The sequence below is a fragment of the Ambystoma mexicanum genome, chromosome 6q, assembly GCF_040938575.1.
Source record: "Ambystoma mexicanum isolate Mex_15411 chromosome 6q, UKY_AmexF1_1, whole genome shotgun sequence".
Classification (NCBI taxonomy): Eukaryota; Metazoa; Chordata; class Amphibia; order Caudata; family Ambystomatidae; genus Ambystoma; species Ambystoma mexicanum.
In genome coordinates, this window is record NC_090937.1 from 19,922,709 (window position 1) to 19,950,176 (window position 27,468).

Genomic DNA, 27,468 nt, shown 5'->3' on the forward strand with positions numbered 1-27,468 from the left:
CTTTCCCCTGCCCGCTTACCTCCGCTCTCCCCAGACAACATCAGAGGTTTTAATTCATCCTGGTTTCCAGTATACAGTTCGCCAAGGCTGTGATAGATTTACTTAACAGAATGTCCAAGATTCTCAGTTTGTGTTGGCACCATTGAATCTTAAAGTCACTTTGAAGAAATGAAAATGTCATCCCCCAATCCATCTTAAACGCCACATGTATGTTGTAGGTGACCCATTCCATTGCCAGGAAATGCCAGAATTTATCAAACCAATCCTATTCCATCAGCAGTTCTTTTTGTTTCCACTTTTGGGCTATAAGTAGCAAGCAGTTATTAGAAGTGTCATAAATGCTTTACTCTGTGCTTTAGATGTAAAGTGACTTCCGGGTCCGCAAAGCCTATCAACCATTCTCTGTTACTCGTAGTCTTGGTGAAAGTAAATAGATCCCCTAGCTGTGTTCCAACACACCCCCAGCCCCCCAAAGGGTTTTAGAGCCGGACAGCATGTTAGGCTAGATTGTATGCAGTAACCTTTGGGTGCACTACAACAACCCTGACCTTCTGTCAAAAGGAACCCAACCTTTGGTATAAGTCTGTACTACACAGGTTGGTAGTGTGGCTTATCTCAAGAGGGGTCAATGTGAGCTGTAGGGGAGTTACACAGAGATTCACAGTGACAAGTATTCAAATAAACACTTAAAACACAAGGTTTCTTGAATAAACAATTATTAATTTATTTATCTGTCAGTTAGAGTAAGCCTTCCTCAGAAGGGAGCAATATAAACGTAACACTCAAATGCACATCTTAATATTCTAAAATCAGTGACAAACCTTTTGGGATGCCCACAGTCACAACCTACATCCTCAGGTGACTTCAATAGCTAGGGTGCTGGGAACATTAATATCTTACTGTTGCATTTCGAATAGTTTTAGAAATTGGTTAAAGGAAGAGGTTATTAGAACAAACAAGAGATCACAAATATTCTTAAGCAGGTAAATACTTTTTAATCCACTAAGCATGGTTATTCAGTTATAACAGGTTAAGCCAAAGTCAATGGGCAAAAGTCTTATATGGGCTGAAGCACTTCTGGTAGGTAAGCAGGAAAAGTCTTTGCACAATGTTTTAGAAGTCTGAGGAAAAGAAGAATCAATGTAGGGCCACAAGCTGTTTAGACCTGTGAGTAGTAGAAGATGCAAGCAACTCTACAACAAGAGGTAACTTCTCTCAGACTTTACAGTACCTTTGTATTGAAGAGAAAAGTGCAGCAGATGACTCCTGTGCCTGTGGGGACAAGTGGGAGGACTTCTGGGGACTCCTGCACTGCAATGCGACGGTCACCGCTCGCAACCAGCAATCTTTCCAGCAGGTGGCACTTCGGTGTTTCAGCTCCTCGCGACTACCGCAAATAGCAACACAGCGGTTCTTGACTTTCGAGATGGACTTTTCTTGCTACTGGGGTCCCGCACTCTGTTCAGGGGGCTCAGGCTCAGTCAGTCGTGCTTCATGGGAGTCCGGAGGATCTTCCTGGAGGTCTTGGCCAACTTAAAAGCAATGCACACAATCTGGTGTTCCTCTCCCTGGCTATAACACTCAAGGGGAGAAGTCGTCTTTGCAGGAGCTTCTCTGTTGATACGAATTTGGAGTTTCAGCAGAGCAGCAGGGCTTCGCCAGCCAAACCAAAGGTCCAGGAGTTGCAGAAGGCGTCCTCTTCAAGTTCTTCTTCGGTTCCTTCGTCCAGTGGTCGACTCTGCCTCCCAAGCCAAAAGCCTCGCCTTTTATTCAGTTCTCTCCCATTTATTCCAGCCTAGCTGTCAGTCACCCAGCAGGGTGGTTGTCCTTGCCGGACAGTCAGCCAGCCAATCACTACAGAGTGCATTTGTGTCTCCTAGTAGATTAAGCACAGGGAGTTCGGGCACATCCCTCACTTCCTTCCCACCCAAAACACCCTGGAGCCAGAGGCAGGCTTCACTTGTGAATCCCGCCAAAGGCAAAGTGAACAAAGGGCCCAAACCTAGTTCGGCACGCAGAGTAAATCTCAAGAAGGACCTTTCCACAAAGAAATGGCAAAAAAAAGAAGACCAGGGCCATTTTGAAAAAAATGGCACCCTTGGGTGCTTTACTGCAGCTGCGAACGCAGCCCACTGTAATAGCACACCACGTTAGTTAAAATTAAACCACTGCCACCAGCCATTCAGTGAGGAAAGGGTAACCTAAAAATGTTACATGAGAAACTAGACAAAGGGGATACTAGGTAACCCCTCCAGCACCCTATTGTAAAATAGTGTGTGCTGGGTCTAGAAAGTTACAATGTAAGTAAAGCCAATTTCACTTTACTCCTCTAAGAAACAGTAGTTTATACCAGAGAAGGTATTTAAACCTTTGGGAAATCTGAAAGGCTTCCCTCTGCCTCTGCACTGAAGGTGCTGTGTGACACAATGTAAACGATGATTCCTATGGAGTCAGGCTCCATAACCAAAAGGAACACAAAGTTCAGAAATCACAGTAAAATACATGAGAGTGGGAACAACGGTCTCACTCCCTCCAGGTTAAAAAAAATCAAGTCCTCAAAATCCAGCAAAGTTGCTGGGGGTCTCTAAGGTGGAGGGAATTAGCACATTTCTGAGAATTCTCCTTAACACAGCACCACCATAAATGTATTCAATTCCCTCCTCTCCATACAACCTCTCCAGCAGAGCAGTGAGAAATTAGGGAAAATGTTATGTACGGTTTCTAGTGTGTAGTGTCATTGCATGATTTGGCACCATGCTTCCCTTAGTTGTATCGAAAGGGTTAGTTTCGGTAGGTTACCCCAAATGTATTCCCAATGATCTCGCAGTATCTCGCCCTCTAGGGTCGACTCCCATTTCCTCAGGGATGACCAGTGTGTCTGCTTGGCCCCATCCACCAGTATTATATATAGAGATTATACTAATGTTCTCTCTCCAGTCTGTGTCAGATACATTTCTCAAATGGAGTCAGCTCTCGAATAGCCGCCGACTTTACCTCCAGGTTCGATAACCCATTGTTTCTAAGCTGCGAAGAACAGCCTTTCTCCCTCCCTCAACCCGAAGCTCTGCTTACAATATTCAAAAGTCTTGATCTCCAGGTCCTTCATCATGTCCGTTAGTCTGAGGCATCCTGCGCTGTGCCACTGTCGAAATTCACCATATTACATTCCTGGAGAGAACTGGGGATTTCCAAATAGAGGATTGTAAGGGGCTGGGTTAGTGAAGAGGGCACCCCTTGGATAGTAATGTGTCCCATATATCTATGGGTTTGAAAGAAAACAGCTAATTTTAACGTTCGGCAGTCTGTCTGCTCTGCCTATCCAGAGAACACCCACAAGTGGCATTTGTGCTACTGCCCTATCCATTTTTGACCATGTTTTGGGGGTATTTCCCTGATAGCCATTCCCATCACACTTAGCTGTGCTGCATCATAGTACTTTGCATCACAATACTTCATAAAATTTGCGAGGCCCAAACCTCCTTTGTTGATGGGGGCCATTAAATTGTTTTTTAAGTTTATAAGTAGCTTCATACAGGTAAAGTAAATCAGATTTGTTTGGTTTAAGGGCTCATGAATACTTACCGGTCGAAAGTTATTTGTGTAATATTCAGCCTGCAAGAACTGCTGTAGATCTCCAAAATTGTTTAAAGTTGCACTCATCCCAATTAATTGTGTTGTTTCTACAAAACAAAAACATGTACATATAGCAATATGGACATCTGCTTCTCCACATAAAAAGTAATCTAGAAAAAAACAGGAATAAACATTGTGTTCTTTGTATAGCATAGTTTGTTTACATCTTAAATATAAAATCATCATGCTATCCCTGTGTACAGAGCAGTCGCAGTAAAGTGACTAGACAACATGAACTGCACAAAGTGTTAGGTTTCAATTACGATGTGAACATGAAATTACTAAATAAGCATTACTCACTACTTGTGTAGAGAAGTTTAGCCAGTGTCATTTCTAGTATTGCCCCACGGCTTCCTTCACCAAGCATGTGCAGCTTTAAAAAAAAAATGAAAAAGGGAAACAAATAGAAGAATAAACATACAATCTGGTCAGAATCACAGACAGAAAATACAAACAATATTAGCAATGTAGCATGGAAAAATAACAGGTTTGTGAACCAAGTTCTCGCCAGTTTGATCATGCATTAACCAGGCTACTACTGCTGCGCTCTTCTTCATTGGAAGCCAAACTTGAAAAACCCACGCTACTTGGGCCAAGATATTTGTGGGAGGTTATATGCAGAATTTAGTTTTCCATAAATCCCACACCAAGCTAGAGAAGAAGGTACGTATCCTGCATCAGAAGTAAACTGCCTAAATTTTTATTAATAAAAGAAAGGATTTGTAAGCCCAGTTTGACAGTGACCAATCTGAGCCTTTGTCACAATCCCCATTAGTTCTCGGGGGAGAGCTTTTGACGAAATCAGGTGGCCGTGAAGTCAGGCGGAATTCCTAGTGACTGCCCACATTCTCTCAGCCATGTTGCCTGGGCGTCTGTCTTTTTTTCCAGACTGCCTCCACCTGGCGCCATCCTTCATGTTCCTCCCCTGCCCCCACCAGCACAAAATAACTACCACACCTACACATACACCTACACATAACTTACCTCTTCTTGCCCATCTCTGGCCACATTTATAACAAGAATACTTTTATTAAAGAAAAGTAAGGCCTATTCTAACCCTATTCTAACCCTACTTCCACAATGAGTTCCCTATTCTGGAGGAAAATAGTAAACAAGTGGTCGTCAGGATGTCAGGAGGAGGGCAAAGAAACTCTGCCCTCTGTCCCAATCTATGCTATTCTAACATCTGCCCTACCACTAAAAAGTGTAAAGCTTTGGTTAGGATAGGATTACTTCCGTCTTAGGTTGATTAGTGGTGGCTGGTTTTATGACCCTCAACAAAAAGTTCTCAATGTCTTCTCCGGCTCTAGGCCTACTAGTGCTGTTCAAAATGTATCTCAATTTTTCTCTTAGAAAAAATATCCTTGTCAAGCAGTTCAAATAGTTCTAGGTTTTCCCGTCTCCCGGGTAGTGTTCTCCTCATTGTAGACACCAGGCTCTCCTGATGTGGGTTGGTCGGTATTCACAAAACTGAAAATGACTCAACTTCATGCTTGGGGTAATTTGTAACTTGTAGCGTGTTGGGTAATTTATTTGCTCAGCTGTACTTTGGGTGAGGGACTGCTTATCCGCTTCTGGAGTATTGTGTGTCTTGGCCTGGCCTCCTCAGCCTCTTTTTATTGATCTATTTTCTCACCCCCTCGAGGGGTATTTGGATTCTCAGCCTGGCATAGGCAATGGGCCTTCTCAGCCCTGATTAGGTTGTCACTTTTCTCACCCCTGTGTGGGGAATTTAGATTATCAGCACTGTGTGGGTTATGGGCTCTCAGCCTGGCTATGACTGGCAGTTCTCTAAGGATGGATGCTCAGTCTGACCTGGGCTCTGTTGTGGTCTCACCGCCCTCCATCTGACTTCGCTCCGGTCTGCGCGGTCAATTCTCTTACGTCGATTCCTCCCATCCTGAACAGATGGGAATTTGGCATTGGATAGGCAAGATGCTGGCATGCTACTTCCGGTGTGGCTTTGTTTCCTTTTTCCTTGGCAGCTATAAGCTCCCCGCCTTTGTAGAAGCTGCAGTGTTCTGCGGGCTTTCTTGGCATTCCACCCACCACGCAGTCTAAAAATGGCTCTTTGTCCAGGTGCCTCCTGTGAGTGAGACACTCCCTCTGTGTCGCATTTCTTGCTCTCCTCTGGCTAGTTCTACCTTGTTTTTTGTCCCCGGCCTTATTATTCCTCCCTGGAACTAGATGGGAGGATCCATTGGTGCCGCTCTTCATGCAGAAGCGGTGGTAACAAACACAGGTCAGAAATGAAGCCATCCACTTTTAAAAGGGACCTGTACATTACTGTCCTGTTCAATTACCATATAACCAACAAACACTTGGAATTCTGAAGTAAAGTGAGGGAGTAAAAACCCTTACTTCTGGATTCCTTGTCCCTGCAACGAGGGTCGAGCCCAGTGGGATCCTGCATGCCCTTTCCCCTAGGATGCATGAAGCGTAGCAGGCTCACCTTCTCTAGTCCCAAAAGGGGTGGCTCGCTCTTGGGAAGAAGGGACTTAAACAGCAGCCAAAAATGCTTGAAAATGTTAAGAAAAATCTATGCTCATTTAATATCTGCTGTGCCATTTGGTTTCCAGTAAACCAAGGATGGAGTACAAAGGCAAATTAAAAGTGACCTAGGGCATGTCGAGGAATGGTTACATAGATGTGGATCGCCAAAAGCAGTCTGCACTGCTTGACATGGAGCTCCATATGACAAACACTGAAGGGCAGGCTAATTCCCAAAGGCTGCAATTCAGGATAGTTTCCCAACTATATGAACACGTTGCATAATTTCAACATTACTGAATATTTATATGGCTCCCATCACCACATTAGTGGTCATGCAGCACCTGAACATTGTCCGTGAGGTAGTGTATTGTGACCCACCCAGGGTGTTGCCAGATGGCACACAGGAGGGTTGGGAGTGGAATGAACATAAAGGGGGATCTCCAAGCAGACAAATAAAAACAGAAGGGCAAAGACACATGGGAGGAGGTTGTGGTGGTAGGGATGCATGTTGCCTAACTGATTAGTTATAGGTAAGCATGAGAGAACATTTGAGGAATGTGAAGCTTGGGTTTAAACATAGGCTTTACTCTGATGGCAATATCTAGACCAGGCAAGATATGATACTATGTGCAGTTGGTGTGTGGTCGGGTGTTGAACTTGAGATGTGCTCAAGTGGACCCTTGTAGTATGGAAGCTTTAATTAGAATAGTTTGTACTAAACACTCTGTGTCCGGGGAGAGAACTGGTTTTATGTTTTGTAAAGATAACGGACAGAGGAGTCTGCAACAAATATTAAACAGGAAGGGAGGGGGGGGAAAGGAGAAATGATTAACTTGAGTGCAATAGTATCAAGTTCCTAAGCTGTGAGTTAGGTATACTTCATCATACAGTTTTAGGGTAGCTTGTATATATAGATAAGGACTGTAATATTCCTGTGTGCAATAGTCCTTCTAAACCACAGGGTAATCCAGTCAATGCTCCCCGATCTCCCTTAAGCCAACAAAATGATTTGCTGCAGGGTATGAACGCTTACTATGACATCTTGCTGCCAGCAATGTGAGAACCAGTGTACCTCAAGACCAGCAACTGAAGGTCCCCTCTACCCCAGATGGCCAACATGACCAATTCTATAGTAGGGATAATAGACTGACCCTGAAGGCACTTCCAGATTAGAGTAGCTTTAAAAAGACCAATATCACACAGAGGATACAGCCCTGGGGATGTTGCACAAGCAGTCTTTGTGCCATGCCAGCAAATCTTTGAGGATTCCTGAGGTTTTTGTTGAGACTGGGCCGTTCTTGGAATAATCTGCATATAAACATCTTTTCTACCACATTACCCGAGTGGCATTCTGCAGTGACCTAGTTACGTTAACAGGTGTTAGAAGAGATTCCAAGACAGTCTTCACGTTCAGGCCCAGAATGGAGAGAATTAATAAACACAAATTTGCTCCAAAAACAGAGTGGAGGCAAGAAAAATGCTAATCTGGGGAGGTTATAAGGTGGGAAATCCTTTAAAAGTAACAGGCGGGCTGCATTAAGACCTTTCACAGCACAAATAGGTTTACTTCATAGCACACACACACACAGACATGTACCACCCACAAGCAGCAGAATAAATGGGTGTTTGGCCAGTAGATGAGCTGGGAAATCCTTTGAAAACAATTTCAAAACTCAAGCAGACTGCATTAGAAACCTGTAGGGTAACAATTTTCCCAAATTCCTTGGCAAAACATTTTCCGGCAGCAAGAAGTGTTATTCGGTTCAGACTTCAAAATTATTTCGAAATACCCTTTTCATTTGAGGAGTTTCGAGGGAGCAAGGGGGGGAACATGCAGTCTGCTGTATATTGGAGGAGAGTGAAAGCAGACAGACCGTAAAATAGACTCCCTCCTCTTGCACCGCCTGGCCAGCTCTCATTAACCCTCTACCCTCACAAGCAATCAACTGAAGACCTACACAGCCCCAATGTGGGGTAATGACAAGGGACTGACGGCTGCTCACTTCACCAGAAATAGGCTAAGATCCCTTAGATATTCTAGAAATTACTTTCCAACCATTTGTGTGCTATTGTTTAGCATTTCTAATGTTAAATGTTAATGGAGATTTGTACCGCGCACTATCACCACCGGAGTGGTGCTGTGGCGCTCTCGCAGATCTGAAAAGGAAAGGGGTTGGGGCCGAGTTAGTGAGAATTAATGGGCTAAGTGCAAGAGAGCAGTGACGTGCTGTTGGAAGCTTCAGTTCGGTTAACACTTGTTACGCTGACCTGGCTCCCACAGGGGCGTCGGTCGGACCCTGACAGCTGCGGTCTCCACCCACGTGATGCGTAGTGCAGCGATGACTGACTGGATCTGCCCTCCTAATCTTGTCTGGTTAACCCGTAGAAATATTCTCTTGCAAGTGGAGGGATGGATTTAGCCACTTGTGGATTCAAGTGATGGCACCCCCACAGTCCTCCCCAACTAATCACCTCCGAAATGCCCTCACAGCAATCTCACCTTATATTCTTGCAAGATGAGCTCTCCATCCTGCGTGGATTTGGTGGGGCACGTCGATTCCAGTTACTTCACTGGTTTGAAGGCTCGGGAGAGTTCCGGAGAGTATGGACTCTGAGGTTCCTGGTGAGGACCATTAAGTATTTAGTTCATAGAGTTAAATATATCCGATGTTCACTCTTGTTCCCCCCCCTTCCTTTCTAGTTTTGCAGCTGGCTCGTGAAAAGATGCTCTTGTGGCAGCTGGTGGCGCTCAGGTAAGAGTCTGTATTACCCTGCACTGTCCGGTAAATGTTGCACAAGGAAAACGTGTTGTTTTGTCTCTCTTTACAGATGCGGCATGTGAAAATATGAAGAGTCACAAAAGGATGCCTCCGGTGGTAAATCAGGTAAGTCTAGGGTGGTAAGAATTATATTTGTTGGTTCCCTCGGCTCACCTTGTGGTTTTCTTTTGTCTCCTAGGTGCCGAAGTTCGGCGAAGAAATAATGGAGGCAGCGCCGACCCGAAGGATGCTGTGAAGACTGGTGAGTATGGCGCGGCGCTGCAGCTGGAGGTGCGGCACGTGCAGAAATGATGTTCTTTACATGTCCGGAGACAAGATGGATCCAGAATCAGGTGTGGAATAGAAATAAGTTTGTTTTCTAACCTTGTCCCTTTCTTTCCTCTTTGTTTTAGGAGCTCCGGATTCGAGGCGGGTGCGGCAGAAGACTGGATGCAGGCTGCAGGCACGGCGAGTGTTACGGTGCTGGATGCAGAATAACGCGAAGCGTGTGTTGCTGGTCGGGCGTGGTTTAAATAGCCTCAAAAGTAGTCCCAGGTAAGAAGTCCCTAGAACCACACCCGAGTAAAAAATAGTCCCTGTAGAAAAATAGTCCCTTTCAGGCTTCATGTTGGATTGGAGTCATTTGCAGCATGGTCTGCCTGAGGTAAGTAATAACTATGAGCCTGGCGCCTTAGGCGCCAGGACTGATTCCTACTATGAGTCTGGCACCTAAGGCGCCAGGACTGAACCCAGATAGCCCCTAGCCGGGGCTGCTGAGGTTTTACTAAATGTCTAGATGCCTGCTCCCAGGGCTGATGGGCTTGGTCCGGATGCCTGGGGTAGGCATCATGACAACACTGTTCGCTGTGCTTGGGGTGCTTTCCGGTTGGTAGTCGTTGTGTGCTGTTGTGCAAGGCTATGAGTGGTTTGTTTTGTTGTTGCAGTGTAGTGAAGTTTGTACGTTTGTTGTGCTTTAGGGTTGTGGTTGTGTTTGGTTCGATTTTGAGAGCTAGTTAAATTGTACATGGGTTGGTTATTGGCCTTGCTATCTAGAAGTGATACGTGCCAAGTTTCCACGTTCTTTCTAGATGTGGCGCGTGAATATCACTGCATTTCTATCTAGATCTGGCACTGTCTAACATTCACAATTCTGTCTACATGTGACACACGCCAACATTCATAATCCTGTCCAGATGAGACGCAGGCCAATGTTCACAGTCCTACCCAAGTGTGTTACTTGCCAACATCCACACTCCTATCTAGATACGACGCACGCTAGTGTTCACATTTATAACTAAATGCGGCCATTTGCTATCATTCACAACTCTTGTCTAGATGCAATGCATGTTAATGTTCACAGTTCTACCTGAATGTGGCACTTGCTAATATTCACAATTAGATCTCAATGTGGTACTTCCTTACATTCACAATTCTACCTGAAAGTTGCACTTGCTAACATTCAAGATCCTGTCTGGAAGCGACGCAGGCTAGTGTGCACAATTCTACCTAAATATGGCATTTGCTAATATTCACAATCGTGTCTAGATGTGACGCTGGCTAGTGTGCACAATTCTACCCAAATGTGGCATTTGCCAATATTTACAATCATGTCTATATGTCAATCAGGCTAGTGTGCACAAGTATACCTAAATGTGGCATTTGCTAACATTCACAATTCTACCTGAATGTAGCACTTGCTAACATTCAAAATCCTGTCTAGATGCGACAAAGGCTAATGTTCACAGTTCTACCTACTATCCTAGAGAGGCACAAGCTGATCATCTCAGTACTATCCTGGAAAGGGTGAGGCTGATAATAAGGAACAAGTTACTTACCTGTAACTGTTGTTCTCCAGCATGGGTCTGGCATGGATTCACATGCTCATGAATATTCCCCGTCGTCAGGCTGGGAATCCTCGGTAAAGAAAAAACCAGTATCAGTTTCGTTTCTGATCTGTCTTTCGTAGTAATAACCAATCACTGGTCTCTGCGTCATACTGACCACAGCCAATGACTGCCCTCTACCTAAGCACCGCCTCTGGCAGCCATCTTCAGATTTGGAAGCACGTGAAGTGGCAGTATGACCAAGTGAAGAGCCGCAGAGGGGTAGGCGGGAGGGTTCGCATGTGAATCCATGCCAGACCCATGCTGGAGAACAACAGTTACAGGTAAGTAACTTGTTCCTTCTCCAGCATGGGGTCTGGCATGGATTCACATGCTCATGAATAAAGAATACATAGCAGTACACACATGCACAACCACGGGAGGTGGCAAAGGCTCAACATTAAGCATCACATCAACTCAACATTAAGCATCTTACCTCCTCACCAGGCTCACCTCAGGCGAACAGGTTGCGCAGCACTGCTTGGCCGACCCTGGACTCCTCCTTGGAATCCCGGTCGACGCAGTAGAATTTCGTGAAGGTGTGCGTCGACCTCCACGTAGCAGCCCTGCATATGTCCAGCAGGGGCACACCAGATAGGAACGCCGTGGTAGCTGCGATCGCTCTGGTGGAATGGGCTCTCGGACGGCCAGGCAGCGGTCGGTTTGCCAACCGGTGACAGTACATGATACAGCCGGAGAGCCATCTGGAGATGGAAGCCTTCGAGAGAGCCTTCCCCTGATTGACAGGTCCAAAGTTCACAAAGAGTTGTGACGTCTTCCGAAAACCTTTCGTGCGGTCCACGTAGAACTTCAGCGCTCTAGCTACATCCAGCGAGTGCAAAGTCCTCTCAGCCGGCGACGAAGGCGACGGGAAGAACACAGGTAACACCAAGGGTTCGTTGAGATGAAAGTCCGACGGTACCTTGGGCATGAAGGAGGGGTGCGTCCTGAGCACTACCCTCGTGTCGTGGAAAGTCAAGTACGGGGCCTTGCAGGAAAGGGCCTGGATCTCTCCCACTCGTCGTGCGGAGGTGATGGCCACGAGAAAAGCTGTTTTCCACGATAGAAACTTCAACGGGGCCGAGTGCAGAGGCTCGAACGGAGGTCCCATGAGTTTGGTCAGTACCACGTTGAGCTCCCACGCCGGGGCCGGAGCCTTCACCGGCGGGAACGATCTGAACAGTCCCTTCATGAACTCTTTCACCAGACGATGAGACCACAAGGACGTCCGGCCCGTGGTTCTGGTGTATCGGGAGATCGCAGCAAGATGAATCTTGATGGACGCGTGTGCCAGACCAGCTTTGGCCAGCGTCAGCAGGTACGGTAGCACTTGGGGAGCCGTAATCCGTAGAGGGTTAATCTTCTGTGCGTGGCACCAGACAGAGAACCTCTTCCATTTGTGTCCGTAGCATTTAAGAGTCGAGGACGCCCTGGCCTTTGCAAGAACCTCTCTGCAGTCGGCCGGTATGTCGTATCCTCCAAACTCTAGCGCTGCAGGAGCCAGGCCTGCAAGTTCAGCGACTTCGGGTCGTGGTGGAGGATGGCGCCTCCTTCCCTGGAGAGTAGATCCGCGTCCGCCGGCAGCTTGATTGGCGGGGACGCCGACAAGTCCAGAAGGTCCGGGAACCATATCTGCCTCGGCCACGCAGGTGCGACGAGGATCATCCTGCACCGTGACCTCTTGAGCTGGTTGACGAGCCGGATTAGCAGAGGCAAGGGAGGGAACGCGTAGAGGAACAGGCCCTCCCAGGGGAACGAGAAAGCATCGCCCATGCTCCTCGTCTGGGGAAACCTGCTGGCGAACCTCCGGCACTTGGTGTTCGTCGCCGTCGCGAACAGGTCGATCTGGGGTGTGCCCCACCGTCGGAAGAGGCGATCCACCAGATCCTGCCGTAGTTCCCACTCGTGGCACGAGCGCAGCTCCCTGCTGAGTGAGTCGGCGATGGTGTTTTTTATCCCTGCCAGATGAAACGGCACCAGAAGAATCCCTTGGGCGACGGCCCAATGCCACAGGTCCTGCGCCTCCTTGGACAGCGCTGGGGACCTGGTTCCGCCCTGTTTCCTGATGTAAAACATGGTGGTGGTGTTGTCGGTGAAGATCCTCACCACCTTGCCCTTGAGGGACGGAAGGAAGGACCTGAGGGCCCAAAACACTGCACGGAGCTCCAGGACGTTGATATGCAGGGACTTCTCCGTCGGGAGCCAGAGTCCCCTTGCGTGCAGATTTTCGGTGTGCGCTCCCCACCCTTCTAGGGAGGCATCCGTGGTCACAGTCACCTGGTGGGCTGGGGTCTGGAAGTCCATGCCCGCCGTCAGATGCGCGCGGGTGCCCCACCACCGTATCGCTCGTCGGAAACTCTCGTCGAGCTTGATCCTTTCCTCGAAGCTGCCCGTCGTCTGGATCCAGCGCGCATCCAGGAACTCTTGCAACGGGCGCATCCGGAGCCTGCACATGGGAATGAGGTAGATGCAGGAAGACATCATCCCGAGGAGGGACTTGATGGACCTCACCTTGGCCGCGTCGGCCACCAACATCCGTTGCACCTTGCCCAAGATGGTCCTGGTCCTCTCCTCCGACGGGGAGGCCAGAAGGGACACTGTGTCGAGCCTCGCTCCCAGAAACAGTGCGACTTGCGCGGGCACCAGGTGGGATTTGGCGTAGTTCACGGAGAATCCCAGGTCCGTGAGGAGTTGGACGGTCCTTGCCGTGTGGACCACGGCGAGCTCCCTCGTCTTGGCGCGGATGAGCCAGTCGTCCAGGTAGGGGTAGACGTGAATCCCCTCGCGGCGCAGCTGCGCCGCCACCGGTGCGAGGCACTTGGTGAAAACCCTGGGTGCCGACCGCAGTCCGAAGGGAAGGGCTTTGAACTGGTAATGACGCCCTTGGACCACGAATCTGAGGAATTTTCGGTGCCCCTTTAGGATGGGAATGTGGAAGTAGGCATCCTCCAAATCCAACGACGATAGGAAGTCTCCTTCCTCCAGCTGACCCAGGACGTGCTGGAGGGTGACCATCCGGAACTTCTGCGCCTTGATGAACTTGTTCAGGCGTCGCAGGTCCAGGATGGGGCGCCATCCTCCCGTCTTCTTCTTCACGAGGAAGTAACGCGAGTAGACTCCGGAGCCCCGAAGCCTCTTTGGGACGAGTTCGATGGCGCCCTTTCTGAGCATCGCCTTTACCTCCAGGAGAAGTTGAGGGACGTGAAGTTCTTTCCTGGCCACGGGGGGGACGCGCGGGCACCTTCTTTGAAACTCGAGCGCGTGGCCCCGGGCCAGGGCGTCCAGCACCCAACGGTCGGTGGAGATGGACTCCCACACGCTGACGAAGCCCGCCAGCCGGCCTCCCACCGGGGTGCTTCGGTGGGGGCCCGACCCCACGGCCTGTTCAATCCTGCTTGGACGCGGCCTTGCCGCCTTGGCGACGACGGCGGGGGCCGCCAGACTTGCCTCGTCCTCTGTAGGCCTCTTGCGACGACGAGCGGGCCGCTTGACGGTAGGAAGCGAAACCGCCGCCGGAACCTTTGGAGGCGCCCTTGCCTCCGCCGCTCCGAAAGGGCGTCCGCCGTTGCTGCAGTACTCCAAGGGCCCGGGCCGTCTCAGTATCCGCCTTGATGGCCTGAAGGGAATCGTCCACTGTCTTCCCAAACAGGTTGTTCCCGTCGAAGGGCATGTCCAGGACCCTGGTCTGGACGTCCTGCCGAAAGTCCGTAGCCTTGAGCCATCCGCGACGTCGAAGGCAAACGCCGTTGCCCATCTGGCGGAACCCAGTGTCGGCGATGTCCGTCGCCACGGTGATGGCGTGGTCCGAGGCCACCTCACCTTCCTGCAGGATCTCAAGGGCCTCCGCCCTCTTGTCGTCCGGCAGAAAATCCAGCAGGGGAGCTATCTTGTACCAGAGTTCCCTGTCGTAGCGGGCCACGATAGCCAAGGCGTTGGCCGCTTTAATCGTCGTCGCCGCCGACGAGATGACTCTGCGTCCCATGGCATCCAATTTCTTTCCCTCGCCGTCCGGCGGGGAAGTCGACGTGGAGGCCGCACCCCCCCCCGCTTTCTTCCTGGCTGCCGCGGAGACGACGGAGTCCGGGGTAGGCTGCGCCCGGAGGCATAGGGGGGCCGAGTCCGGGACCCGGTACTTTTTCTCGTACCGGTCTCTTTTCGCTGGCGTCGTGGAAGGGTTCTTGAGGAGGGAAAGGCCCTCATCCCAAATGTCGTCCAACAGAGGCACTGCGAGGACCGTCTTCCTCTTGGTCTCGCGCCGTTGGTAAAGGAAGCCTTCCTTTTTCTTCTCCTCAGGGCAGAGTTGGAAAAGCTCGGATGCCCTGGCGATCATTGAGTGGAACGATCCAATCTCGTCGGGCGGAGAAGCCCTGGGGGGAGGCGACGACGGAAAATCCTCGTCGTATGCCTCGTCGTCCGTACCCGTCGCTGCCGTGTCAGTCCCCGTATCATCCCCTCGGGTGGACGGGGAGGAGGGCTGGACGGGGCGCGACGGTTGAAAAGGAGGCGGTGGATGGATCCTTCTTTTCTTGGTAGGGGGAACACCAGAAGGTCCCGGTTCTGGATCCCCCGACGGGAGAGGTTCCTCCGTCGGTAACGGTAGTCTCGTCCTTATCTCGGAGCATAAGGACTGTATAGCCAACAAAATGGCCGCTGAGTTGTCTTGCGGCGCTGGCAGAGGGGAATCCGACGGGCGAGCAGGGGCCCCGTCGGTATCCTCGACGATGTCGTCGTCGTCACCTGCGTCGGGGCCCATTCCGACGGGCTGGTCTTGTTCCACGCCTAGGCCGTGGCTTAAGACCTCGATCAGTTCCTCTTCTGAGGTTGAGGCCGAATCTACGACGACGCCCTGCCCCCCCTTCTTCCCCACGGAGGGTTTCACGGGGGTCCTATCGATGGGCACGAAAGAAGACTCCCTCCGAGGAGGCAGGGAGATTCTGGGCCCCGAGGCCGCCACCACTGGTGCAGCCTCCACAGGCTGGGCCAGGGCCGCCGCGACCGTTTCGATAGAGGGCTTGGTCGAATGGATCAAGGCCTTCACCACCTTAGGTGCGCTCACCGCCTTATCCTTGAGGGAGGGGGCACTGCCACGCTCCTCCTCTGCCTTAGAGCTCGACCGGGGTCTCTCCAGGAGCTTCGCCGGGTGCTCGGCCTTCCTCTTACCCGACCCAGAGCGTTGGCTCGTGGTTGATGGTGCCGGGGAGGGTGCGCCCTGCCTGGCGCCCGTAGAGCCCGACCGTTCGGCGCTCCCGGTGCCAGCGGACTCGCGGTGCTTGGCCTTATGTTGGGCCCCCGTCGCCGGGGCGCCCTCAAAGGTCTTAGAAGACCGCTCAGATTTCTTCTTCTTCTCGCCAGACGGGCTCTTACCCTCCAGCCAGCTGGCGAGACGTTGATGGCGGTCCTTCATGGTCCGTTCCGACATGTTGCCGCAAAACGCACAGTCCTTCTCCACGTGCGTCTTGTCCCCATGAAGGCAGTAAAGGCAGAAAGAGTGTTCGTCCTCCTTGAAGACGTTCTGCAGCTGGCATCCAGGGCAGGCCCTGAACAGCTTTCCGGGCGTCGAGCTTCCCTTCTCCTGGGCCATCTCCGAGACCGGGCCTGAGAAGCTTCTGGAGTCCTCCGAAGTGTAGCTCGACGAAATCTTCACCCTTGAGGGGCACAGATGAATCCGACACGGGTCCCCGTTGATCGGATGTAGGATCGGTGGAGCTTGAGGCTCTTTTGACCGAAAGAATCGAAGTTTTTGTGAAAAAGCGCGAAAAAATAGCACTAACGCTCGAGAGCAATAGCACGAGGATCCCAACACATGAACGTGCGGTAAAAATCTGAAGATGGCTGCCAGAGGCGGTGCTTAGGTAGAGGGCAGTCATTGGCTGTGGTCAGTATGACGCAGAGACCAGTGATTGGTTATTACTACGAAAGACAGATCAGAAACGAAACTGATACTGGTTTTTTCTTTACCGAGGATTCCCAGCCTGACGACGGGGAATATTCATGAGCATGTGAATCCATGCCAGACCCCATGCTGGAGAACAGTGATATTCTATCGTGGTGCTTTCTACATGTGAAACAAGTCAGTATGTGGTGAATACTAAGGGTTCGGCGCAGGACTATCCTACAAGGTAATTATCGCCGTACTATCCTGGTAGACACAGGTTAATAGTTACCAAGTGTTAGTAATAATAATTTAGTGAGCAGCTACCTAGGAGAATGAAGCAGGTGACACTTGCCTGACATGCTATGTTGTGAGGTAAGGTAATGTAGAATGGCAGGGCTTTCTGGAGTAGAGCGATTGCTCTACTCCCCATACAGGCCACACTTACTTTTTTAGTGGTTGCTGTTGGCTGACCGCTGGCTTCCCCTGCTGACACCTGCAGACACAGTTTGGAGCCGCCAATGTAGAAGCCGCCCTTTGCCTTGGGGCCCTTAGCCGCGGGGGCTACTGGGCAAGGGGCTGCCCTGGGAGGGTTCTTGATAAGGAGAGGAGGGGCCAATCAGGGCGTGTGGGAGGGCTGGGAGGCGGGATTGGGGCTTGGAAAGGTGGAAGCATGAGGGATGGAGGACTGAAGCGCAGAGCGCGCTATATGTGCATTTTTAGATTTAAGGTAAAAAAAAAAAAAAGGAGCATGGACAGCCTAGCCGCACGGAGGTTTGCATTGTAGGTTAGATAGGATACAGGTGTTTTGGGAGCATTTTAGACATAGGGCATAGGAGAGGGGGGCGGTAGTTATTAAAAATGCAATTTAGCCAACACATTTCATGCCATAAAACACTTTATGAAGGCATGGAGGCAGGTACGCATAAAAAGGAGGGAGTTGCCAATAAGCAGCACCCTACATGCCACAGGCGCCTGCCACCAGGCCTTGATGCAGCACTTTCCTTATAGGGCGATTGCTAAATTTTGTTTGTAATAAGTACCACGTATTTGCAGATTTCTTGCGGCTAAAATTAAGGCAACCACTGAATATATTCAATTTATTTCACTTGTACCGGTTCTGTATATTTATTTTTCCTTCTAGAGTGGGCACCAGTTCCACGGGTTGACATCTCCTCACATTGCATATCCTCGGTACTGGCTGAACACCTGCCAGGCACGATGCCTATTGGAACCATTACATTTTAAGTATTGAGTAGTCTTATCAGCCACCTTCTGCCTCCCTATTTAAAAAATAAATGTTTAGGTTGGCGTTTAACAGCCATATTAATGAGAGGGGCCTGGAACCAAAAAGCATAGCATTAGCCGCTAGGAAGCTTCAAACTCGCTTGCCATCAGGCTGTATAGCATTGTGTATCCAGTCTGCCTTTGTTCCTTCACTGTGTTGAATTTCAGCGTCCTCCATTTTACAGAGCCTTTGCTGTGGCATTTCAAAGTTTGTATTGCTCTGCTTCTGCTGACTTTTAGGCTGTCCATGTGATGACTTGTAGACGCTTGATGCAGTAAGCCTGTACTCTTTCACCCGTGGAGACAGCGTCATCGCCATCGCTTTCCAACATCAAGATAGATCAACATATATGGCTTACAGGCTGTTTCCTCAGAGTAACCCGACTCACCAGGTGGTAAAATGTCTGAACAGTAAAAGCAACTCAAGGAGATGGTTTAACAGTAAACACATGCAATGGGCACACAAATGACGATCCACAAAATGGATATGTTCTATAAAAAGTGTGCATAAAAGGTAACTACAATTTGGAGGTACACAACTTTTCAATAATGGGATCATGTATCCAAATAGTGTTCAGAAGGCTTAAAAGGGGAGGTCCAATAGAAACTTTGCAGAGACTCACAGGCCTATTTAGAACACTGTCCTCTCAACTGGTACTCAGAAACAGTCTTCATATTAAAGCTGTGCTTTGATTGGTTGAGCTGGATAGAGTGATTTACCTACCGAATCCAATGAAGCAAAGGTATTCTCTGGGGAAGATGCAGCATCCACAAACAGTGCCATCCCAGGTCAGACAGAAGACAACAGAAAGCATGAGGTGATTCCCCACCCCCCAAAGAGAAACTTCAGTCATCAAAGAAGCATTGCAGCAACAGACTTGATTAGCAGCCGCAGGAGATTTGGTTCGTTGCCAAATGGGTAAAGTCTGCAACGGATCACCTCAATGCTAGGAGGACAGAAGCAAGACCCAAAGGCAGAGGATCACAAAGACGATTGTCAAAGAAGGTAAGCAACACAGTCGCCTCACTCCATTGAATGCAGAGTGGTGCCCATAATCATGGATTGCGGTTCAATGTTATAAGTGCAGGGTGTGAAACTCATGTCAGACCCCACCCTCCATTGCCAGGCTAAGGGAGTAAGGTGTAATTTTAGGGTTCTTGAGAAAACAACAAAGCACTGTGTGCGGTAAAACTACTGCACATAATGCAGCCACTACATAAGGGTTAGAAAGCCCGCAGCCAGATCCAGAACAAACTTGCCCTGAGGAAAGGCACCACCCCGCACAGTGGGGCGCAATTATTGCTGTTAGTACTCTGGTTTTATTAAACAGGGTGCTGATAGTATTTTTTTCTCTTAAACAATCGCTGCACCCCATTGTTTGAGCGAAAAAATACCTGATCACTCCATGCTGCGTAAGCGAATTGCTGGCAAGTTCCCTTTCTTTTCCAGAAATGCCAGACAAACCCAAATCATGAGGGGAGATCACCAGCAGGACAACAACCCATCAGCGCTGCACATAATCCAATGTCAGAAACCAGCTGGGGCAAGAGCCACTGAAAGGAGAACCGCTGCCAAAGCATGAGTCAAAGTAGCACATTTTTAGGTCGAGCTAGAAAAATCTTTGTCTTTCACATGCATTACATGCATCAATCTCTCATGGCATTGCTTGTGACTGTTCCACTCCCATTCTATATTGTGCCCCAATTGCATTAAGTATGGTACACACTATGCGCATCCTCAAGTGCAAAGAGTGCATTCAATGAAGGACAAGGGCAGCAGCCAAAGTTGCATGCATTTTCCAATCCTTCCTGGTACAGGATCGGGGTGGTTCCTGAAAGCACAATGGTGCCTACAATAGGGATAATGGGTTAATTGGGAGGTCACGGAAGCAGGCCCTTTAGGGGCTAAGGAGGAATAGAATGTCCCATTGGATGGTAGGAGCTACATGCCCACTAAGATGGGTCTCTCAACGACCCAGCACATTGTGCATGGCTACAGAGATTGCCATGTCACCTCTGCACTGGAGCTTAAGTAACTCCACAAGTTTTGGCCTTTTTGTGTAGCAGGTCCCTATTTGCCACAAGAGTGAGCCCTCTTATTTTTTTTTACTGGCTTTTTGTGCAACCCTGGCTTATGGTCTCCAATCCAGGATTTCCTCAAAAGCCTCACTGGAGATTGCAACTGTATATTTAAATGCTGCATTGGTGTCCCAAAAGTCAACCAAAGGCCCCCCAGTTGACAACGTGTTAGATTGACAGTCTGGTGACAACTAGTTCTACTTTTAGAAGCTGCACCGCGGTGGAGCCCCATGCTCCCACAAAAGGAGAAAAATTGCTCCTTGGTGTTCTTAAAGTCATGTGTTTGGGTTACATGCTGGGAACAGCCATTTTACCTACGTGAACTCCGTCGCGGAGCTCAGAAAGACTTCTCTGGTTTAACGGAACCCAGTTTAAAATGCAATAACGTCGACCAGATATCGCCATCGACTTCCTCGTGTGTGCCTGCACCAATACCTGCAAAAAGAGATGAGGAGGCCGACAATAATTTGAATGATACATTAGTTGTGATTGGAGGGCTGTGGTCACTCCCAGCCCCGCGGAAGTGTATGTAAATAGGGAGTGTGAGGAACCTGAGGGCTTCCTCACTTCTTTTTCCCCAGCATCCTCTGCTCAGGTGGACAGGGAAAGGTCACTGTTTTGGATCCCGACCCTGGGGTGGATATGTGAGGGAGGATCACCTGAGTGGAGGGAGGAAACTTGGGTATGGGGAGAGGACATCCTTGGGTGAGACATGGTACCCCTATTCCCTTTTCACAATGAACCCTCCGTCCCAACAGCTTTTGTAGGTTACTGTTAACCTCATCCCTTTTTGTCCTTTAAAAGTGACCCTCAGAGAGGCCGTGGCTGTACTAGGACGAGGAAGAGATCAACTAAGAGAACTCATCCTCATTTCAGTGAGACATGTTATCCCCCTTTCCCTTGTCAAAGTGAATCCAATATTCCCCCTGCCTTTGTAGGGTATTGTCAGCCTTGACTCTTTGACCAACATGTCCCACTGTCCTTTTACCTTAAGACTGGGACGAGGAGGAAACAACTAGGAGTTATACACACTCCCCTGCATTCACATCTTTGGTACTGAGACAAGGAAGCTGGCTTTTGAGGAGTTCAACTACAATAGTCTGGCAAGTCAAACTATATTGCACTTGTGGATGTTACTTCTTAATAAATTCATGTGCCATACAAAAAAGTACACTGCACACAATTGTTGTGATAATAAATGGTGTTTTGGTATTGATGTACAGTTGCCCTTTGTGATAACACGTGTTTCGGTGGACGCCACCGCCTTTTTTTGAGCCCATGACTGTATACATATGCTGTAAGAATATTCACCAATCAAGGCACAACGATTGGCCCGGATTTGAAAAAGGCGGTGGCATCCACCGAAACACGTGTGTAGTGATTTGGATACTTATTTCCCTCTGTGTTACAGTATTCCTGTAATGTGAGGTCATCAGTACAGAATGAGATGTGCAGTGTGGAATGCTATTCGTACAAGAGTTCCTTAGAGTCACAGTTGGAGCCAGCTTACATGGGGGCTGGTAGATGTTACCTTGTGCTTATTTTAAACGTTAATACTCATCTGTAACCTGCATGGAACATAAGTAAACACTCAAATTATCAGAGACTCGGGAGTGTTATTGAAGTACAAACCCTCTTACATTGGCGACGAGGATTTAAGGTGCGTCTAAAAGTGAATGAGTGGTAAAGTCGGTGCGCCAGCGGCGGTCTGAGCTAAATTAAAAAGGATTAGCATGAGCTACTGAAAAGTGTGCCGGGTGAACACAGAAGACTGCCGCTCGCCGACAGAAGGAAATAAGCATCAGAACAGCCGTAAAGAAGACATCTACCAGCATCCCCCCACCCCCCTGGGTTCCAGGTGAGCGATTTGGCCTTATATGGTGTTAAAGACACCCGGAGGGAATGAATGTTGCGTATAGCCTGAAGTCAGTGGCTATAGCTGTCTCCGGCCTGAGAGAAGACTGTGAATTGTAACGGTGCTGCGAGTTTTCCTTTTGGGATACTTGCGTGCTGACACCAGTCTACAAGGTCGGTACTGCTCGGGGCCCGGTGGAGAACAGAGCTAAGTCCTCATAGGGAGGAGCTCTAAGCATTACGAGGGCAATAAACAAATGATGACGACGCAGGGCGTGTCGAGAGGATCATTTCGTTCTGGGTACACTTACGCTGATAAGTTCCTATTTTCAAACAGGAGGACTGTGATAAGGCTCGGGAAACTTAAGGGAGAAAGTGAAAAGGAAGAAAGCGTTCTCGAGAAAAGACACATGGAAACAAACGTTTTTGAGCGAAAGGGATGAACATGTATTGGCGCTGAAGGTACAATGGAGAAATGTGAACTACCATGCCAGGAGATTTATAAACAGTGTAAGAGGATCAAGTTAATAGGCGGGGCGAACGCAGGAAGTAGCGACTGCTGTGAGTTGTGGCATAACAAAACAGAGAGAAGAGATTTGTGAAAAAGTTTCTAAGACTGGAAGAAAGTTCAATCAAAATGAATCTGCCTCAATTGGAGGTTGGGAGTGCTCACGGCAAGATTGGAAAAGGGTTTACCAGTGGTTACTGGGACTACCATGAAAGGAGTGTAGCACTGTGCAACTGTTCATAAGGGCACTAAAGGAGTTTGATGCCCACTGGGAATAACTGTGGGGGCACTGCAGGTCGTGTGGTGACTTTTTGGTGGAGAAACTGTAGATACTGCAGAGTTGATTCTACAAGAACTTGATCCAGATTTTTTGCAGTTCTTTAAAGAATTGTCATGCTACGAAACGGAATATTAAGAGGAAATATAGGTGGTAATGTGTGGCCTGTGTATGTTCGCCTGTGGGTTGAATGTTTTGGATGGTAGGTATGGTATGCTAGAGCAGTTATCTGTCGTGGCCATGGTTAGCTTACAAAATGTTGTGCGTTGAGATTACACTGTGTTTTGCGTTGCAGTTAAAGAAATGTTGTTGTAATGTTTTTCTTTAGGTCCTGGGAAAAGCTTATTCCAGTGATCAGACAAATGTCCAAATCGGGGCATTATACTCATCAGGCAATTAATGGACGCTATACTGAAATGTTGAAAGGCTCGAAATGTATTTTGAGGTACAGTTACCACAAGGGAGTTGTGGGAAGCACTTGTTTAAGATGTTGCTATGTTCGTAATTAAAGTTCTGGCTATATGGCTGTGTGGACGTGACATAGTGCTTGCCTGTGTGAAAGTGACATGGTGCTTGAATGTGTGCCTTTCCATTCTTGTTTTGAAGACCCTTGGGTGTTGTAGTGGATGGACTTTTGTCAGAGTATGGACACGTTTGTGAAGTGAATATGGGATTTATTTATTCCTTCCAAATTTTTGGGGGGGATTTTGAAAAGTCCGGCTACGGCCACAGAGGTGAGGGATTTTATGAAAAAATCTGGCTAGTAAGGGATTTTGGGAAATATGATTACGGCCACAGAGGTGAGGGATTTTATGATGAAATACAGCTTGTAGGGGATTTTGGGAAATCTGGTTATGGCCACCGAGGTGAGGGATTTCATGATGATATCCGGTTGTTAAGGGATTTGGGAAATCTGGCTACGGCCACAGGGGTGGATTAAATAATGAAATCCGACAATGTCATATTAATGGGTTTGGGAAATCTAGTGTAGTTAGAATATGCATTAATGTATTGATTTTTGCATGGGAAATCTATGTGATGCTACTAGTGTGATATTAATGGGGATTTTTTTCAATTAGTCCTTCTGCCTGTGGCAGTTTAGGGTTTAGGATGTGGGACAATGGGGGCGTTTCTCTAGTCACAGTGTGGAAGGTTGGACACTTACTGTAGTCTACTCCATTTCTGATGTCTTTTGGGATCGCGTTAGACCCATTGAGAGTTAGAGGTGGTTTCCTCTACTATGTAAAAGTTTTGGCTAATTTGGCTAGTTTGAGGTGAATTTATGGTGTAGGGGTGAATCAGTGGTTGTTGGGTCATAAGGAGGTAGTTGGTTCAGATAGTCGTGCAAGGTTGGGGGCTTGTCACTTTTGAAGTGGTTAGCTGCAGGGCCAGCAGTTATAGTTTGGTTTTGTATGTTAGTGTTACTACATATTGGTAATAGGTGATGGGAAGCTTTTAGATTCAAACTTTAGGTTGTGTAAATTTTGGGTTGATCTGTTGTTGATTCTTGTAATTTCCAATATCGTATGGGGGGAAGGTATGTAGTGATTTGGATACATATTTCCCTCTGTGTTACAGTATTCCTGTAATGTGAGCGCATCAGTATAGAATGAGATGTGCAGTGTGGAATGCTATTCGTATGAGAGTTCCTTAGAGTGACAGTTGGAGCCAGCTTACATGGGGGCTGGTAGATGTTACCTTATGCTTATCTTAAACGTTAATACTCATCTGTAACCTGCATGGAACAGAAGTAAACACACTCAAATTATCAGAGACTCCGGAGTGTTTTTGAAGTGCATACCCTCTTACAACGTGTTATCACAAAGGGCAACTGTACATAAATACCAAAACACCATTTATTATCACAACAATTGTGTGGAGTGTACTTTTTTGTATGGCGCATGAATTTATTAAGTAGTAACATCCACAAGTGCAATTTTTGTTACAAACGGAGTAGAGGAACCACATTTCTCAGTTCAGTTACCTAATTCATGTGACAGAAACCTGTTCACAACGGGAAAGGAGGGCGCTGAGGTCTATTTTTTAGTATCCACAGTGAAGGTACCTCAGCAAGCAATGTCACACTAGTATGTTTCACCGAGGTCAGGCAATTAATGTGGAGGACTTGCACCTGCAGCCTGTTAACAAGCCCGAGGTGTATAAGAGTGAGAGGGAGAGATGGCCTCAGAAGAAGGAGCTGGCAAAGGACGCGCGTATGGAGACAGAGCGGGCTGGAGAGAAACCAGCTGGAGGAAAGGCGGGCTAGGCAGGAGTGTGAGGGAGTCGCCGGGGCCAAGACTAGCCTTGGGAGAGTCGAGACTCCTGAAATCCCTCCTCCCGGTGCCCACAACAGAAGCGGTGGCGCACTGAAGCCTCCAAGGTGCTGCTGGTCACAGAGAGCGAGGGGGGCTCTCCACAGCTCCTGCCATGGAACAGTGGGGCTGCAAACTGCCTAAAACAGCGAGCGCTGCGTGCAGGGGTTCACGTGGGAAGGTGGAGCAAAAAGGTGTGAACCGAGAAGCCCAGAGGAGTCAACACTTACCAGTGAGTGCAGAAAAGGGAACACTCACACTGGGGCGCTGCGGGGCTGGGAAACCGATGTTCCTTAATGCAGAACAAACAATCTTATTGCACATGCTACGGAAAGTCAAATGAGCGGAATTAATTAGAAAACAATACAGAGAACATACTTGCCTGTTGGAGCATTTCCACAAAAGAAATTAGGTAAGAAATCAAACTACATGATATTACAAGGCACACAACCTACAGCGCGAGTACTGTTCACTCATTTATAGTCACAGGACCACGCTTGCCATCCATGCTGTGGATGTAGCTTCCTTTTCCATATTTGCAGTAGCATGGCCAAGTTACCCTAGAACCAGCCTGTTTTGAAGCACATATATTGAGCGTTTCATCTCGTAAGGCCAGTCCTGTCCTAATTATAAGTTTATAATCACTGTGATGAATATGATGGTGCCATCACTCCTTTCCCGGCAGTGACCTCTCCCCCATGTGACCAAGGGACGACAGCAGCTACCTGACCCTGACCCGTGGGGTGGATATATGGGGCGGGCGGGAAATCAGATGGGGGAGGCAGCCCTCGGGAGGGTGTCATGACATCAGACGAGACATTGCTTTCCCCTTTTTCTTTTGAGGATTCCCCTGCCAGCGTCAATGCCTTAATGGCACACTGCCATATCTCCCCTCACCCACCTAGGAAAGGTACTGAAAACACTTTCTCTGACTTGCCTTTCACAATGCCTGAAAAAACCTTTCCAGATTCTGCATTCAAGTCCTGAGAAGTGACTTGTCTTAAAATCACAAGAACCCTTGTTCAGACTTTGCATAAAAGTTATCAGAAACAGAGTATCATTGCCCTAAAAACGAAAATACTGTGACTAAGAAGATGAGCCAAGTTATGAAGACCACTGGAAGCCAGGAGCACATGCAGCGCTCTAGTTGTTGCAGGAACAAGTCTGATGCAGGGAGATTTAAACAGGCAGACCAGCTGACAGGCAAACTCTGGCTGGAGAACGCTACTTCTCTCGGTGCCAACCATGGGGCTGGTGCGGTGTCCATGGAGCCCACCAGCTCACCGAAATGGACCCAGGGAAGCGGACTACAAGTGGGAGCACGCTGCCAGAATACTAGAAACAAGCTAAAGGATTCTGGGCGTTCACCATTACAGGAAGGCAGCCTCCACACCACCAAAGCCCAGAAAGACCAATAACAGATGAGCGGGAGCCCGAGAAGCAGAGGCAGCAAGTGGGAGCGGAAATGCCAAAAGACCGCCACAGGAGAACCAACATATGCCAGCACGAGCCAGTGAGTCCAACTAAGGGAAGAGAAAACACTGCAGTGAATTGGCAACCCTGCCAGAATCGAATAATCGTAAATGAAGCGTATGAGAGAAAACAAGCATTTGAACATTTCTTAAAGAGGCAGAACAAGTATAAGAAACTTAAGTATGCAAGTGTATGCAGTACACCTATAAGGGAAGCCCTGGCAGGATGGTATACCAGGCTGATTCAAGACAAGACAGAAAAAATATATATTAGAAACTGTCAAGTTTGTAAGTGTGTGCAGAGCCCACATGAGAAAAGCCCTGGCAGGAGAGTATACCAGGCAGATTGAAGTTGTAAGTGTGTTCATGAGAGAAAGCCTTGGCAGGAAAGCACACCAGGGATCGTCAAGTTCAACAGTGTGTTAAATAAAGTACCCAGGGAAGTCCTCATAAGGATACATCAGGACAAATGTATGGGAGAATTGGTCCAAGAGACCCCCCCGCAGCCTCTCCCCCCTTGTGAAGTCCATGGCTCATCGGGGGTTCCCCCCTGCCACCAGGGCCCAGGTGGCGGGTGGACCACTGGCTGAAGACATTGACCAAATATGCTGTATTAAGCCAGGCCCTGGAAACCATTTTGTGAAATCAAAATGGCATGAGCCCTGTGCACCACATCGCGGCCCCCACCCTTGGAGAGTCTCACTTGTCCCTGCGGCCGCAGCTCCCTGGCAGATCCGCTGAGAGCCCATTCCCACGAACAGACGGACATGAGCTAATGCTAGATGCAAACACTGTAAGGTTCACCTCCCGCAGTGTATCACTGTTCTCAGTATGACCCGGCCAGCAGGGCCGGGTGGAAAAGAACTGTAAAATGGTCCCCCGACAAATGCAGAGCCCCCAAATACTAACGAGCAAACTACCTGTGATGAAACTCTTCTCTCCATGACCTTTTTTGACTAAAACATGTAACCTCCATGAAGGTGGCAGAATGTGTGTTTATATGGCATTCTGGTTGCAGTACCCATATCCCTGTAGCTAT

General features: G+C 48.6%; 1 protein-coding gene across 4 annotated transcripts in view; it reads right to left on the minus strand.

The window, feature by feature from the left end:
- HELQ (helicase, POLQ like) overlaps positions 1-27,468 on the minus strand; it is a 938,511-nt gene that overhangs the window by 753,288 nt on the left and 157,755 nt on the right. For all 4 annotated transcript variants that reach the window (XM_069630384.1, XM_069630383.1, XM_069630386.1 and 1 more), the window contains 2 exons: positions 3,934-4,006; positions 3,583-3,680 (listed from right to left, as the gene is read on the minus strand). In XM_069630384.1, coding sequence (XP_069486485.1) covers positions 3,583-3,680; positions 3,934-4,006 — 171 coding nt within the window. The remainder of the gene's footprint in view (positions 1-3,582; positions 3,681-3,933; positions 4,007-27,468) is intronic.